At 36.4% G+C, this 17,374-nt stretch overlaps 1 protein-coding gene across 1 annotated transcript in view; it reads left to right on the top strand.

The window, feature by feature from the left end:
- Positions 1–8,011, top strand: part of Adgrl4 (adhesion G protein-coupled receptor L4) — a 91,398-nt gene extending 83,387 nt beyond the window's left edge. Inside the window, exons 14-16 of the mRNA XM_010605219.2 lie at positions 4,638–4,729; positions 6,079–6,247; positions 6,592–8,011. Coding sequence (XP_010603521.1) covers positions 4,638–4,729; positions 6,079–6,247; positions 6,592–6,654 — 324 coding nt within the window. The 3' untranslated portion in view covers positions 6,655–8,011. The remainder of the gene's footprint in view (positions 1–4,637; positions 4,730–6,078; positions 6,248–6,591) is intronic.
- The last annotated feature ends 9,363 nt before the right edge of the window (positions 8,012–17,374 follow it).

Here is a 17,374-nt window from a genome sequence, read left to right as displayed (position 1 = left end):
AAAAGGTGCTTTTCTTGATACCATGTAAACTGCAAAGAGTTTTTACTTCATTTCTGCCTCGAATTGCATAAAGTCATGGGCCTTTAGCTGCCCTTAGGTGTGCTGATTCTGTATATATGGTGTTCACCTCTGTTAGGAAGAGAATTTAAAATATGTATTTTATGGGTAAAAAGAGAATGTAAGCGATGTGCAAGGAGTACTTACAGGTTTTACAGTTCCCCCTAGTTTGATGGACCTTCTGATCCAGGTTCATAATAGCAAATTTAGAGTAACTGAAAACATTCTAAATAATTTCAGAAAATGACTGCTCTGGTGAAAAAAAATTGTACTATTCTAATATAAATTTTTAATTAAAAATATTATTTTGATTCTTAATGGGTGATAAATGCTTTAGATGGAACTATGGTCAAAACTTCAGCAAAAGCGGAGAGAGGCTTAAGTCTGAAAACAGTAAAGACATCAGGGGACTTATAGCCAAGGAGATGGCTGGCTGTAATGGAGTAAGGACTACGAAGAGACACAAGAGTAGGAGAATTTTTGCTAAACGGACCTAATAGGACTCTTGCTAAACAATCAGCCCAAGTAGTCAGATAGCATGCCTGAGAAATGAGGAAGCCTTTTAGATTTTGAGAGTGATCAGATGTCAGAGGACGGACGATTCTCACTAGAGTCCCACTGACTTGGCAGGATTTTGATGAACTGAGCCTACATGGGTGGACACTGAAACTCAGGATCAAAGCTGAGTTGACAAGAAGGTCTGGAGAGGCCTGAGCAGAGATTGCTCAAGGAGAGAATCTTTGTTGGCTTCTGTGACTGAGACAGGGGAAGAACCTGTTGGCATAGAGTCTGTATTGTTCTAGGCACTATAGAATATTCGTCACTCTCTGTACTTCATCAGAATTGAACTCATCTAAATTTATTCTTTTGAATTTCAGCTTCAAAAAAAATATTCGGAGAGGCAGTTTGCAGATAACCAGAGGCAGTGAGGGGCTGAGCCATGACAGTGTCTTAGGTAGAACTCTTCAGTGGGATACAAGGTGTCCTGTGGGAACAGCAGAGGCTCCAATATGCACATAGAATTGACTCAAGGATGGAGAAGAGGACTTGGGGAGAGAGGTGCAGCAGAGATCAAACCATTGCAGACCTTAGAAGCCACTGGGAGATCTGCGGCTCTAAGTTCACACGAGGCAGAAGCAACAGGAGCATTCTGAATAGAGGCGAGGTCTAGCACGCATTTTAAGGACCTGAATTGGATACTTTGAGGAAGTAGATTGTTGTCCAGCAAAAGTGGAAGCAGAGTGATCACTGAGGAGGTTTCTGCAGTAGCCCTGTGGAGGTGTGGTGATGGTCTAACGGTCTGATTCAAGATGGTAGCTGTGAAAATTGCTAAGTTAAGTCAGTGGTCTCACGCTTGCATACATTTTGAAATCAAAGGTGAAGGCTTTGTAAATGCATAGGCTTAATTAGCTGGAAGAGTGAGATAACTTCTTTTGTTTGTTTTAGTTTTGATTTGCTTTGTTTTGATAAGAGGGAGAAGATTGCAACAAAACTAGATTATTTGGGGGAGAGCAGCATTTTGTTTTTTCACATTTTTTCTCACATGGCTTGTTATACTTTTGGAATGGTCAAAAGAAGGAGGATAGTGTTTTGAACCTCTGGATCTGATCACCTAGGAAGGGAATGATTGAGAGACCGAGATCAGGATGATCCCTTGTTTACTCTAGGTTGTTCTACTGTCTCCACTAGTGATTCGAGATTTGCTTAGAAACTTTAGTTTAGGATGCTGTCACCTGTTCTTTTCATGCAACTATACAAAATTCCCTAAATTACTGACCTGTGGACTGGTCACCCACAGGTTCCTTGAGGAAAAGCTACATCACATAAATGATTCTTGAATGAAAAAATAAATAACTTTGCACTTAAGATAAAATCTAAATTATATTTGTCCCTTAGGCTACTCCACTCTGTTGACTATACCCCAACCATTCCTATCAACTGTTGGAAAGGGGTAACATTTTCTTGGCTCTCTCAACCCTTGTGGCGTTTTCTCTATGGTTTCCCTTCTTTCCCCGTTCTTTGATCTGCTGATGGGTTATAACCTATCAAGTACCAGAAGTCCTAAGTACTTCTTGAAATTTCACTCAAATCTGCCTGTTTTTGTCTCTCCTAACAGCCCAAACTTGTGAATGAAAACCACTCTTTGTGAATTTCTAAAAACCTCTATAATTACTTCTTTATTATCTCTTTTTTAATAGAATTATGAAGGCAGAAGATGGGAGGAGAGGGTGATGGGAGGTAAAAAGAATGAAGATGTGTTATGTATATGAACCAACACCCCCGCATGATGAAAGTAATCATTACGTACTGCAAACACATACTAATAAAAACAGAAATTAAAACAAAACTGAGAAAAAAAGAATCTATGAGGACAAAAGAGCTTGTTAGTTTTGTTGGTTAATATGCATGTGCCAAGCTCTCCACAACTGTAGCAGACATGTTAATTAATTTAGAAAAATTTTAGAGTAAATAAAAAGTTAAAATCCAAGTACTTCCACTATTGATTGTGCATATGAATAATGTAATCCATCTTTTTCTTTTCATACTGGGGATCGAACTCAGGACCTTGAGCTTGCAAGGCAGGTGGCAGAACCACTGAACTAAATTCCCAGTCCCTATTTATTATTTTTGATTGATAAATGCCTTAGCATCTTTTCTCTTGCAACTGAGTTTATAGAACAAGTATTATTCTCCCAATTATGTAGCAGCACCTAATTTTTCTGAGTATGTAAACACTTTTCTTTTTTGCAGAAAAAATGTACTTTCCAGATCTGTCTCGTGTTCCGTCTCTCATCCTCACTATCCTACCATGTGATACACAAAAGCAAATCCAAATATATCTGTGCTTCTGAGAAAGCGTAACAGAAGGGGTAACTATGTTTCAAACAAACTTTTATCAAAAACAGAAGTCAGAGAAAATTTAGTGCTTATTTGAAATCACTCATTTATGTAGAAAATATATGGGGTTGAGAGACCTTTTGAAATCCTTTAAACAGTTATTTTATCTTATAAATTTTTCTTTGTTGAGATACAAAGTTCAGCATAAATACATCATAAAAATTATCTAGAGATCTTCAAACCAGTCCTGACTTGGCACACATTATTTTATAGTAACCAAATTTTAATGATTTTTTTTATTATTTAAAAATAGATATGTATAAATTTATAAAGCTAAGAACAACTTTATACAAAAAAACTATAGCTAGTGAAACCTAGGAAATACTATTTCTCTTTTATAACTATTAAAGTATATAAAGTTAAATATTCTTAAATTGTCATTTCAGTAAATTATCAGAGCTTATAAATAAGGTGACGCTGTCAACTAAATCAATTTAAATATACTTTATCTCCCCTCTGCAATTGCTAAAGTCTTCTATTTGTGTGGAAGCATTACAGTAATTAGAATTAATCATGCAATTAGAAGTAATTGACAGAGCAAGAAGAAGGGATTAGACCCCTTATTCCTCTAAGATTTCCTCTGAAGACCTCTTTATGGAGAAATGACAATATGAAAGTCTCTGATCTATTGCTTTATATTGCTTCTTATAATAATAAATACTAAATTTCATTTTGAGAAGCTATATAAAATTTCTTCCATTATAGGAAGAACTATTTTATAACTGTGAGCTTCTAAATAACTAGTAGTATAAGCTGAAAGTCATAATGTTGCATGGACTTGGTTACTTTCACTGTCAAGGAGTTTTTTAAAAACTTGATGAATAAAACATATTAAATACAGGATAAATATATTAACTATTCTAAATTGTGAGTTTGCTTACACTAGAATAGATATACATGTAAATTATAATGCTCATTTAATCTTCTGTCTACAAATAATCACCGTAAAGCTTCTGAAAATAGGAAAATGAAAAAATTTTCATAATGCAGTAACATTTAAAAGAGGTGAACATTCACATTCTATTTAGCTCACAGTATAAAATAAAAATAATATAATGTTTATTGGTAAAATGTATTTGTCTTCCAACAAACATTTACTTCATTGATTCATGTTTTAAATATGGGGCAATGAAATTTCAATATAAATATTAAAAGAGCTATCCAGATGAAACATACACAGAAGAAAATACATTCAAATATTTTCTACTAATAGAAAACGTTTTGTTGAGTTTCATCATTTTCTTTCAAATTTTCCTCCTCAGACTAAATTTTTAAAAGGGTTCAGAGAATTGTGTCGAATAAAAGTCTGCTTTCTTAAGTGTTTGTAAAGCTTTCAGAATCATAATTTATCTTAATATGTACATTGATCATATTACTGGCAGCAAATGAAATGCATCAATCTGTAGATGCGATTGTTATATCAGAAGAATTTCCTCAGACAAGTTGCTTTGCAAAATCCAGCAATTATACTAACTACCGTGTATATTAACAATATTCAGGAATACTGTAAAAATCAACCACAGACTTATTTGTCTGAATTACAGGGTAGTGTATCACACATACAGATAACAAGATCTTTTTGGTGTGTACCTTATTGAGATCTTCACTACTTATTTTTTATATGCATCTACTACACTGTAAAAATTATCTCTTTTTTTTTTTAAATTAATCTATTTCCCCAGGTGAATCTCTTGGCTTTTGGAGTTATAATATACAAAGTTTTCCGTCACACTGCTGGGCTGAAACCAGAAGTTAGTTGCTATGAGAACATAAGGTACGTGTTTCTTGAAGTGTACACTGACTTTAGTAATTAAAAGCTTTAGAACCTTACAGTACCAATAAGTTTTGAAATTACTGTTTTTACAATGGTTGGTTCAGACTTTCTTCCACCAGGTTTAAAATACATAATGGAAAAAAACATTTAATATGTTTAATAAAACAGTGAACACCACAGATTAAGTGGTAAGTGAAGCAGTCTTTTCAAATGTACTTCCCTTTGAAAGAAAAGATGATTACTGTATTTTAACACAAAAGTAGGTCTTAGGATTGTCATTTCTAAAACATTTCTCAGAGCTTAGTAAATATTTCTTTCTTGTACTGCTCTGTTTGACTGTTGCTATGATTTTTCCTTTAACCCTCTCTCTTTAAAACTGATTTATGGAGACCTTCAAAATGGTTTGTTCAGGAAAAGCTGAAGTATACTATAGGGAACGTGGGAAACAACGGATGATTTGTGTTGCTGGGGACCACTCCCGTAGTCTCAATACCTTGCACAAGATTTATAGTGGAGATTTAGCAAATGCTTGATCGATTACTTTTTTTTAAAATACAAACCATTCATCGTTTCATGTAGTTTGCTGGTTTTAATAAAGATGAAATTGACTCATTTTCTGAAGCACACTGCTAAAACATCTTCTCCAGTAGAGCATGATTGGACTAAAAATGAAGGCGAGAATAATCACTAGATGCTTCATTTTCAACGCTGTGTCCTCAGTGAACAGGACTGGATATTGTCTTGCCGAAATCACTGGCAAACAGCTGAAAATATGTATGAGTTTTTTTTTTTCTTTAATTTTTAAGAAACACAATTTTATCTTGAGGAGACTGCGCCACCAAAGTAAATATATTTATGTATTTCTAGTTTTATATCCTTCACTTTCTTCGCTGTGAAGCCTGGGAGGAATGCAGACACCTCCTTTGATGTCAGGAACATGTGCTGACCCAAGTCCACATGGTACAATTTTCAGGGTTTCTTAGGGAAAATACTTTCTAGTAGAGAGTCACATGTCTTACCTTCAGGAATTACTGCCACACTGGATTTGAAACCAGAGCATACACATTGCAGTATACCAGATAAAAATGTCTTAAAATAAAACAATTTTTTTAAATGCCACATTTTAATAAAGGAACCTTCCTCTCAGGAAGCCTGTCTGCCACACTACAATACCGTGGCCTAAAGGCTGTCCCATCTGACTGCAGTGCATCTGTCCAACTCAGTCATTAATGGTTGCTGGGACAGATTTCTTGCTGATGTGAACGTCCATTTCTACCTAGTTTGAGGGGCTTGGGGGATCTCTGGAGTACCAAGGCTGTCTGAACTGCAGCATTCCCAATGTATGGCAGGTCATGTGCGAGGGGAGCCCTTGCTCTCCTGTTCCTCCTTGGCACAACCTGGATCTTCGGTGTCCTCCACGTGGTGCATGCCTCGGCGGTGACAGCTTACCTCTTCACAGTCAGCAACGCCTTCCAGGGGATGTTCATCTTCTTATTCCTGTGTGTTTTATCCAGAAAGGTAAGCAATATCTCATTTTGACCAACACTATGGCACAATCATGCAACGTTGGTTTCCAATTTGACAGAAAATTCTTACTCCCGTAGATACACGACTTTTGCCTTCATTGCTTGGGTGTAGTGCATTTAAGTATTTAAGCTGTTCATTGGGAAATAGGCTTTTCTAAAGGAACTTGATACTAGCTACATAAATATAGCTTAGATTCACTTGAGCATGTTCTGATAAATAATCAAAAAGCAGTAATACTTTTAAAAAGTAAATGCAACAATGTATTGTGATTTGAAAATAATGTGATGTGATTGCCATGACTATGTTTAACATCTCTTTCTTTTTTTTTTTTCAAGATCCAAGAAGAGTATTATAGATTGTTCAAAAATGTCCCTTGTTGTTTTGGATGCTTGCGGTAAACATGGAGAACTGTGGATAACTGCAGCTCAAAGAAATTGAAAATCCAAGTTGTAGATGACCAGTGTATCAAAATGCCTCAATCCTGTAATCCAGCTATTAATTACTAGATAATCAAATATTTAAAATTGGTTTATTTCTGTTTCTAGTATAAGAGTTGTGTATAAGGTAAAGTTATGCACTATATAGCTATATTGTGTTTTATTACATGACATAGTTAGCTATGTCAAAAATAATATTGCAGATATTTGGAAAGTAATTGGTTTCTCAAGAGTGATATCACTATGGCCCAAGGAGAGATTTCTTTCTAGCACAAGAAATATATGAAGTCCTGAAGGAAAGCACTGGCTTGATATTTTTTTGACTCGTGTTTTCTTTGAAACTAGTCCCCTACCACCTTGATAATGAGCTTCCTTACAGAAAGCAAAACATAAAAAAAAAGAAGGGGCAGAAGGTAAAACAGTAAAAGGAAATGGCTGTTATAAGAGTGAGATGCATTTTGAATACATTTGCTTTTCTGTAGTCTAGGTGAGAGATTTTTTTAGATAAAATGAAGAATTGAATAAATACATCTGGCCCCTTCGGGAATTATTCCAAATTTCAATCTCTAAGAATACAGTTATGACCTCTATTTGCTGTATCCATTTTTTCTATTATTCTAAAATTATAACTCCATAAATGAAAACAAAAATGTTTTTAAATTAGATTGAGATATATGGTGTTTTTAAGCTTATTTTACTAATTGTAACTCAGGTGCACAATAAAAAAAACATGAATATGTCAAAATGTAATGTCATTTGTGCCTGTAAATATAAAAATATTATATATATATATAGCTGAATTCTTTTATCCTATAACATTTCACTGTAGTGAAAATTACCCAATCAAATTTGACTGTTATTTGAATGCATTGTTATTTTGAATTTCAGCAATATTGTACTTCACATTACAATATTCCCTTTTAATTTACTATTTTTAAAAGGATGTTGTAAATATGAAAGTATTTATAATGTGAATTATTATCTGTTCTTGTTCAGAGAAGCACACATTTTAAAAATGTTATTTATGAGAAAAAATTATAAAAGACTGTAGAAATTTTCACAGTGGATCTATTTTCTGAGTTTTCTACTATCTATTAAAGAGTTAAAGAGAACCCGATTAAATATATGGCTTTTATCTCTTCTCAGATTTTTCTCATGATGTAGAAATGGTGATTTTATTTCAAAAATATATAATTGCTCAACAACTACCTGTAAAAGTGTGCTAATACACTGAATGGTGTGATCTCCAATTAATTCCTCCAGCTGTTAAAATGAAATCTGTCAAATCTTATTCTCACAAATAAAACATTATCTATATGAAGCAATCTCTCTACTGCTTTGCTAAGTTGCTTTCTCAAGAATTACGACACCTCTACCAATAAGGTTTTTTTACATTTTTAGTAGGTCCATAATAATAGATTTTCATTATATTTTCTAATTTTTACATGCTGAGTGTATGACCATTTGTTATCTTTTCCATTGCAGGACAGTGTTATAGAAGTGTGACATTGGAAAACTAATCTCCTTAGTCAATGTATACAGGCTATATGTTGTAGATAGAATATTGAGTATCAAAAAATTCCATGTCCTAATCTTCAAAATTTGGAAAGATCAGATTACATGGCCAAGAGAATAAAGACTGCAGGAGGAATCAAGGTTGTTTAACTGCTGACCTTGACAGGGAGATAGGTGATCCTTGAGTGTTCATGTGGAACCATTCTAATCACACTGGTCCTTAGAAATGACTGAAGTCAGTCTCATGGTGAAGCAGCACAACAGATTTTACTACCCATTGTTCCCTTTGCCATGGAAAAAGTCCACAAACTACAGAATGCTGACAAACCTCCAGAAGCAGACAAAGGCAAGGAAATGGAAAAAGGATTCTTCCCCAGAGTCTCTAGAAGGAAGTCAGTCCTTGGATATCTTTATTTTAGCTCAAAGTTATCCATTTTGGAGTCTTAATTCTCAGAATAGTAAGGTAGAAGGAAAGACAGAGAGAGATGGGAGGGGTGGGGAGAGGGAGGAAGAGAGAAAGAGAGAGAGAGCGAAGGAGATTGTTTTAAGTCACTAACAGAACTGATACTGTGGAAATATTCGCATAATGACAATTTTAGAGATAACAAGTATTCATATCATGTGAGGAAATCTTAAATCCAGTATCACCTTCCCTTAGATGTCATTACATAAACTTTATATACTTCAGCAAGACATTTTCAACCTCCTCATACCTGTTTACTTCCCCAATTTTCCCTTTTACCTTATTCGTTTCCTCAGTCAAACCAAACTAAATTACTTGCCTTTCCTAAAACTTAACCGTAGTTTATCAATTTCTCTGTTTACAGGTCGCTCCTTGTGACAATCATTACTCTGTCCAGAATCCTTGTTCCCTAATATCTCCCTCTGCTGTGCCTTCCTGAATCTCACAAGAACTAAGCATCTGTACCTTTGTGTCACCCCTCTCTCTAGAACCTAATATTTGTCACACTGCCTTTACAATTAGCTCAAACTCAGGGCATGTGTTGTACTTTGTTTTGTGTGTCCTTAGAGGCAAGCACTTTGTCTCTTTTCCATCTTCTAAGTGGAAGATATTCACCTTCCGATCACAGCATTGATGTGAGAACAGCTCTACGTAGTCTGGCTATTGCCCCTTTGCTTCAGGTCATCCACTGCGGTGGCCTCTGAGGTAAACTTGCCATGCCACCTCACACACACGACACTGCTGGGTGGGAAGGAACAGCCCGGCAGCCTCAGGTTAATGTACATTAGCAGAAGACTAAGTCTACCCACAGGACCCTGAAGTTACGTTAGGCTTCAATTCAGATTTTCCAGAAAAGATGTGTGTTAGGGATTTGAAGAGAACTTGCCAAGCTAATAAAGTAGTGTTTCATTACTCATTTGGCTGTTATTACCCACCCCGTTCTTCATATGATAGTGAATGGAGTAAATACGAATATGTAAATTCAATCTCGTTGACCCCTGAAATATACCACAAGTTGACTAATAAGTACTAACTTACAAACTCTTCTTGCCCTCACAAGTGGGGAGAAGAAACACTGGATCTCAAATGAATCAAAGAACTCAATACTGAAGGTTGGCCTCAAATAAAGAGGTGAATGAATATCATGGAAGTAGAAGATAAATTCTCTGACTATAGAATTAACAAAACTATCTGTTGATTTATAAATGATACTATGATTGGGAAATTTTTTACATGCAATATATTAATTTTTTTAAGTATAAGATAATCTACAGCTAAATACCTCACAATCGGCATGCGGGCATAACCAACAAAACTTTCAAATTAACTTAGTGGAAACATCATTTCTTTAATCCATTTTAATTCAGTGACAGCCATTCAAAAGGAAGCGATAGGGCAGGGGATTTAGCTCAGCGGTTCAGTGGCCTGCCTTGCAAGAGCAAGGACCTGAGTTCAATCCCTGGTACCGAAAAGAAAAAAAAAAGGAAGCGATAACTGCTTTTCTCAAACGTCTGCATATTCTGTCAGACTTACTGTACCCATCTTAGATGGCCTTACTGAACATTTTTGTGTGTCAACATTCTTGTGTAATTTTCTCAACATGAAACCATTGAGGAAAGCAAGGATTATAGACCAGTACAGATGCTCCAGAAAGGGCATCTCAGGTTTTCTACTACCTGGAATGTCTTCTCACATGCAAACTTTACCTGTTATTCAAGGTTCCTCTCTAGGACACATCTCCCATCAAATTGATTCTTACTAATGCCCCCATTCACTACAACCATAGCACTTAAAACAGAGTACAGACAATAACATGCTTCTTATTGCTCAGTGTGAAGTCCTCATTTGGTGTTTATGCTTAAAACCGCTAAGATTTAGATGACAAATATTAGAGAAATAGCTTATTGATGGATTTACACAAAAAGATTTCTTCCTTGAATTTGATTTAGATATCTATTGCAAAATTTTACTGTGTCATTTAATTTTCATCATCACACAGCCAATGCTAACCTGATTCTTTAATGTGAGAAATGCCTAATATCACAGTGTTATCATTTAGATAAACAATGTGTTTGGTTCGGATCATGAGCTTCAACACAGCCCAATGCAGCAGGTGTACAGGTGGAGCTTTGAGAAGGTGACTGGATGATGAGGACTCTGATCTCATCCATGGACTGATCCATTCATGTTTTCATAATTTAATGGACTCCTGGGAGGTGGTGGAAAGTTGACAATGTGAGACCTAGCGAAGAAGTAGGTCCTCAGGGACACTCCCTTGAAGGAACCCTCATCCCTTCTCCATCTCTTTGCCTCCTAGCCACCATGTGCTGAGCAGATTTGTTCCATAACAAGCAGCCTTCTGACATGTTCTGCTTCACCGTGGGCCCTGAAATAATAGACTCAGGTGACCATGGACTGAACCTCTGAAACTAGCAGCCAAAATAAATCTTTGCCCTTTTAAGTGGATTTATCTCAGGCATTTTGTCATAGCCACAGAAAGTTGACATATAGCTAAGAAATTTCAGAGTTAATGTTAAACCCAGAACCCCAGGGATGGGGATTTAGCTCAGTGGTTCTGCCACCTGGCTTGCAAGTACAAGGTCCCAAGTTCAATCCCTGGTACAAAAAAAAAAAATAGTAAGCTCTGCTCTAGCCCTTTTCTTCCTATTTCACACTATTAATAATCCCATTAGGATCTTGTGTACTATTATAGTTTTTCACACCAGAGAGACTATTTGATATTTATACATGTGTGACTTATTAATTTCACTTAAGAGTATATCCTCAATATGTATCCATTTTCCTATGAATGACTCTAATTTCTCATTCTTTATGGCTGAGTAGTATTCCATTTTATAGAAAAACCACATCTTCTTTATCCGGTTTCCAATAGATGGGCAAATGGAATGTTTCCAAGTTTTAGCTATTACAAACTGTGCCGCTATAAACAATGGTGCACATATATCACTGTGGTATGTTTCTTTTAATCCCTCTGCTGGGTATCTTTCCAAAAATATAATTATGTTCTATAGGGAGTAGAAGAAATATGACACATTTTTTGTCATTGAATTTTCAATGATCGTGCAATTTACAATAAATACATACCATATGTTTTAGGTGAAGTGACTGTCTTTCTATCTAGGTTCACTGCCCCTTCTCCATTTATTTCTATCCCCCACCCTACTCAGACACTGAAGCAGTAAATTTATTTCAACAAACTGCTACATATTCTTCCTATTTTCCTTCCTGTTTATATCATCATATGAAATGATTAACATTAGACCTTATTATAATAACATGCTGTTGGGCCTGGGATTTAACTCAGTGGTGCCACCGCCTGCCTCAAAGGCACAAGGTCCTGAGTTCAATCCCCAGTACCAAAAGAACAACAACAATAACAATAACAATAACAATAACAACAACATACTGTTAGCTACTTTTTTCACTTGAGAGCTGATTTGTTAATTTTAGTGGTTGAATCATATTCTACACTGAGGATGAACCATAAATCATATAATCAGGATCAATACAATAATGCAGTGGGAGGCTTCAATACTTTTCAGAAATAACATTGTCCAGGCTGTACTGCTTGCTTTTGTTGTTGAAAATGCAATATGCTCGAGGGATGTTTTTATTTTATGATGGATTTGGATGTATGTTAACAAGTTTCAGTAGACCTGCTAAGGCCCAGGGATTTAGCTCAGTGGCACCACACCTGCCTTGCAAGCATAAGGTCCTGAGTTTGATCCCTGGGACTGAGAAAAAAAAAAAAAAAAAAGAACTGCTAAGATATGAGTAACTATCCTTCAGAGGCTCATGTGTTAAAGGGCTCATCCCAGCCCATGATGACATTGAGAGTGGAGCCTTTGAGAGGTGGAGCCCAGAGCAAGGAGCCTGGGTGTGTCCTTAAAGGGAATTGTGGACCTTCTCTTCCCCTCACCCCATCCTTTCTTTTTGCTTTCAGTGATCATATGCTGAGCAGGTTACTCCATGACAGGCTCCCTTTTATCTTTAAAGATGCTCTGTTTCAAAACGGGGCCCAAGTGACAACACCAATGGATGGAACCTCTGAAACTGTGAGCCAAAGTAAACCTTTCCTCATTTTAAATAGATTGTCTCAGGTATTTTGTTATGGCACCAGCAAGTTAACACAATAACTCTTTTGCTCATGTAAGAGTTGCAAATTATTCTTACAAGTGTTCAGGGAAAACCATACCATAGATTTGAGATCCACAAGGTTTCTTGAGCATTTTCATTCAAGTGAAAAGGATTTGAATTATTTACCTTAGATTGTTGGCTTGAGGAGGCATTAAGATCAGTGGGCAATCTGAAAGTACAGAACACTTTATTCGGTATTTCACTCAGTCGTCACACATCATGGTTTTGTACGATAGTTATGATTAATATAAAATGAAAGTTAGCTTAGCTGTAATACATCTCCCCCAGTACCAGTGTAATGCCTCTAAATTCAACCTCCCACTTTGAGGCATTGTAAATAATAAAATCGATAAAGTATATTATAATTGTATGCACTCAAAAATAAGAGAAAAAATAATAGGTTACTTTCAAAATTGTCCTTGGGAAATGTAGTTTCATCTCCTATTGGGCTGCAATTTGCCATATATCAACATTTAAGGGCCAGGCTGCTCAACCTGAAAATGATTATTTTCCTTTTTTCCCCTTAATGTACTGGAAGTGGACCTAAAAGAACCTCCAGTATGCAGGGGGGTTAATTATCTTGGCAGTCAGTTAAGCTTTGGAAGTTTTCGATGATAAGAACAGAGCCCTAAAAAGACTCCCTGCTTCTGCTGCCTGCTGTGAAGAAACAGCTATGTGTGGCCACCACTGCAAACATTTTTCAAATTACCCTAAAATTCCCATTTTTCTGTGCCTCTCGGCTCCCAGAGAGCAGCACTGTGCCGGCGAGGTCATTTATTCCGTCACTTCGGCCCACTCGGCGATCGTGACAGCTACATCTTTCACTCCATCTAACGCAGGAAGCTTTTCTGCAAGACCTTAGGTGACCCGAGTGAGGAAAGTAATTATTCAAAACAACAGCGTTTCCTGTTCCTCCGGTGTCACAATTCCTCCACAGAACCACCGAAATGCTCCCCAACTTGATCTTCCAACTCAGATCAATTTCTCAGATTCTCCGAAAAGAATGTGTAAAGAAACTATCACCGCTCACATCTTAGAACTTTAGGGAGAGACAGCGCTACTCTGTGCGCTCAGTGAGACTGCGGTCAGACTGCGCTGGTGGAATTCTCCTTCCATTACAGCTACTTCTGTAACTCGGACAGTAGTAGCCTGGGGCGCCGATTTCTTGTGTAGCAAAGACAACAACAGTACCTACCTCATAACATTGCTGTGAACATTTAATCACTTAGCAAATGGGAAATCATCTGTACAGTGCTTAGCACATGCCAAGGGACACCTAGATTGGCTATAATTATTATGCCATGGATGAAGAGCTATTGATTACGCATCTGGTAGGGCCAGCAACTGTTGTCCGTACGTGGTGGAATTCACAAGTCAAAAATCAAACACGCTCATACAAATAGACATAAATTGCTTGCACAGAGGAAGGATTTTCACATTATTGATTTACCTGCAATTTATTTCTGAAACCAGCAAGCAAACCAAAAATGACTAACAAAATAGTCGAAATACAGGTTTACTTTCTTTGTTTTGTACCTCCTCACAATCTACTTTGCCCAACATCCAATCCGCCCCACTCAAAATCTATAACTATGAATTTCCTCGCTACCCACGGTGAAGCTGGTGGTCTGGCAGATAGAATTTTATACGTTCGACATCGCTGAATGGTTCTTCACAGTGAGGGCGGCCCCATGCTACCTCACAAACATGAAAATTCTGCCACGGGAAGGGCTAATGTCCCTTAATGTTATTAAAATTAAAATGAATTTTCCTTTCATCTTTAAAGGTTGCACTCATTTATTTTTAAGTGCAAATACTTTTAAAATGTATATCAACTTGAAAAATATTTTCTTTAGACAAATATATAAACATGGGTGTCTGGAATTCTCAGCTTTCCTTCTAGCTCAATAAAAAAGGAGGAACTTCACACTGGCACGATTGGGGCACTTTTATAGTCTTTGTTCAAGATATTTTGCAGTCATTGCATTTACTTTTGCCTGTGCTCCTTTGGATATCTTTAAAGGTAAAAGCAAATGAGCCATTTTAATACTTGAGAAAAATAATAAAGGAATCTTCTACAGAAAAGAAGGATATTTCTTAATATTCTTAATATTCTTGCTTTTCTATGAAATGCCTATGGCTTTACTAATCACATACAGTATTGAAATATTCAGCATTCTTTTCTGAACAAGATTTCTTTGGTATTACGCAAAGGTAATTTCTAGCTTCTCTTTTTACTAACATAGATGCTATAACTTCGTGAGATAAATAAAGTAGAAAATGTATTAATTCCTCATTTGAGAATTCATATATTTTGTTATACCTGCCACCACTATCTGTATCCCACAACATTCTGATAAAGGATACCTCTGAGCTTAGAAATGTAGTTCTCTATTTTTATATATGCTGAAGCTTAAGACATGCTTAGCATTATGTGATTTTTCTTTCCCAACTAGATTTGCTCGCATAAATTGAATAAGCCAAGCAACTATGTAGCCAAGCATTTTTTTCTACTTGCCCCAATAATACTTCTTATTTAGAAAGCTCTCTGCTGCTCCCCACAACTCTACTTCCTTGAAAGCAGGAATACAATGTTTCTTTTTAGGATCCCTCTATTTGTATTATAAGCCTCAGGAAAGGTAAATGCATTAATGCATATTCTTTTGCCTTGGACATGATGCAACCTTCATACTAAGAATCATTACAAGAATCTTTCATACAAGAATCTTTATTACAAGCTTCATTACAAGAATCTTTCATACTAAGAATCCTTACAAAATGAACTTCAGGCATTTTACAAAGATGAATAACGTATAAACTAGACAGTACGATTGTTGCTATATAACAAAACCACTCCAAAACCTAGTGCCTTAAAAATACATCTATCGTTGCTCCTCTCATTACTCTTGGTTGATTGGTCTCAGTAGTTTTGACCCACCCTGGGTTTCTCATGAAGCTGCAGCCAGACGTTAACCGGGACTGCAGTGCCTGAGATGATCGCTCACTACGATACCAAAGGCTCTGCCCGCTCAGCTCCACTAAAGGGCTCCGTGGCAGGTGGGCTTCACACAGGATGCATTCTGGTTGCTTAATGGAAGCAGATTCAAAGCAAGCACTTCAAACTGCTCTGTTAGAAGCTTAACGGCTTGTGATCACCAAGGCTTTGAAGTCACACTTCTCATGCCAAAGCGGAGTCACAAAGCCATCCAGTTTTAGGGGTAGGACAAAGAGATCCACTTTCTGATGGAGAAATGAGAAGGTCATATTGCATAAGTTCATGTGGGAATGGAAAGTGTTATTGATTTTTTTTTTTTGAAAAATACAACCCACCACAGGTTTTATACTCTGGCTAATATTTATCACAATATTTTTACATTAGAAAACGCAGTGCATCTCACAGGACTGTTTCCTATAGTGTCTTTAAGTGTAAACCAATTAAATCATATCAAAGAGCAATTCTGTCAAAGCAATAAAATCTATACAAGTCTCAAGTTAAATGACCTGGATAACTATTTTTTACTATTACAATTTAATCCAGATAAGATTTTTATGGGGTGAAATGGAATCTCAGTGTTGCTTTCATCTGCTTCTCTTGAATGACCAGTGATGTGAAACATTTTTTCATATATTTACTTGCTGCTTTTACTTCTTTGTCTGAGAAATGTCTGTTCATTTCAGATGCCCATTTTTTAATTGGGTCCTTATATTTGGGGGGTGGCTGATTGTTTTGAGTTCTTTATATTTTCTAGATAATAGTCCTTTGTCTGAGGAGCAGCTGGTAAAAATTTTTTCCCACACTGTAGGTTGTCTCTTAGTTCTGTTGATGGTTTCTTTTTCAGTGCAAAAGCTTTTTAATAAGACAAGATCCCAGTTGTTGATTCTTTCTGCTAGTTCCCATGCTACTGAGTAATTGTTCATAAAGTCTTTTCCTATGCCAGTGTCTTCAAGAATTCTACCTAACTTATCTTCCAGCAAGTTTAATGTTTCTGTTTTAATATTTAGATCTTTAATCCACTTGGATTTTAATTTAGTGCATGGTGAGAGATAAGGGTCTACTTTTAATCTTTGGCAGGTTGAGATCCAGTTTTTCCAACACCACTTATTAAAGAGGCTATCTTTCCTTCAGTGGGGATGGTCAGCTCACCCCACAAAGAATGCTGATATCAAGAAATCACACAATAACAAAGGTTAGTGGAGTTGTGGGGAAAAAGGAACCCTTCTCCATTGTTGGTGGGAGTGCAGACTGGTGCAACCACTATGGAAATCAATGTGGAGATACCTCAAAGAGCTGGGACTAGTGATTCCATTTGACCCAGCCATCCCTCTGCTGGGTATCTTTCCAAAAGAATCATACCACAGTGATATATGCACACCTGTGTTTATAGTGGCATGGTTCATAATAGCTAAAACTTGAAAACAGCCCATTTGCCCATCAGTTGGAGACTGGATAAAGAAGATGTGGTTTATCTATAAAATGGAATACTACTCAGCCATAAAGAATGAGAAATTAGATTCATTCATAGGAAAATGAATAAATATTGAGGA

This window comes from Fukomys damarensis, unplaced genomic scaffold (genome assembly GCF_012274545.1).
Source record: "Fukomys damarensis isolate Sample0158 unplaced genomic scaffold, DMR_v1.0_HiC HiC_scaffold_33, whole genome shotgun sequence".
Taxonomy (NCBI): Eukaryota; Metazoa; Chordata; class Mammalia; order Rodentia; family Bathyergidae; genus Fukomys; species Fukomys damarensis.
The sequence above is the reverse complement of the archived record's forward strand: the minus strand, read 5'-3'. Positions and strand labels throughout refer to the sequence as shown.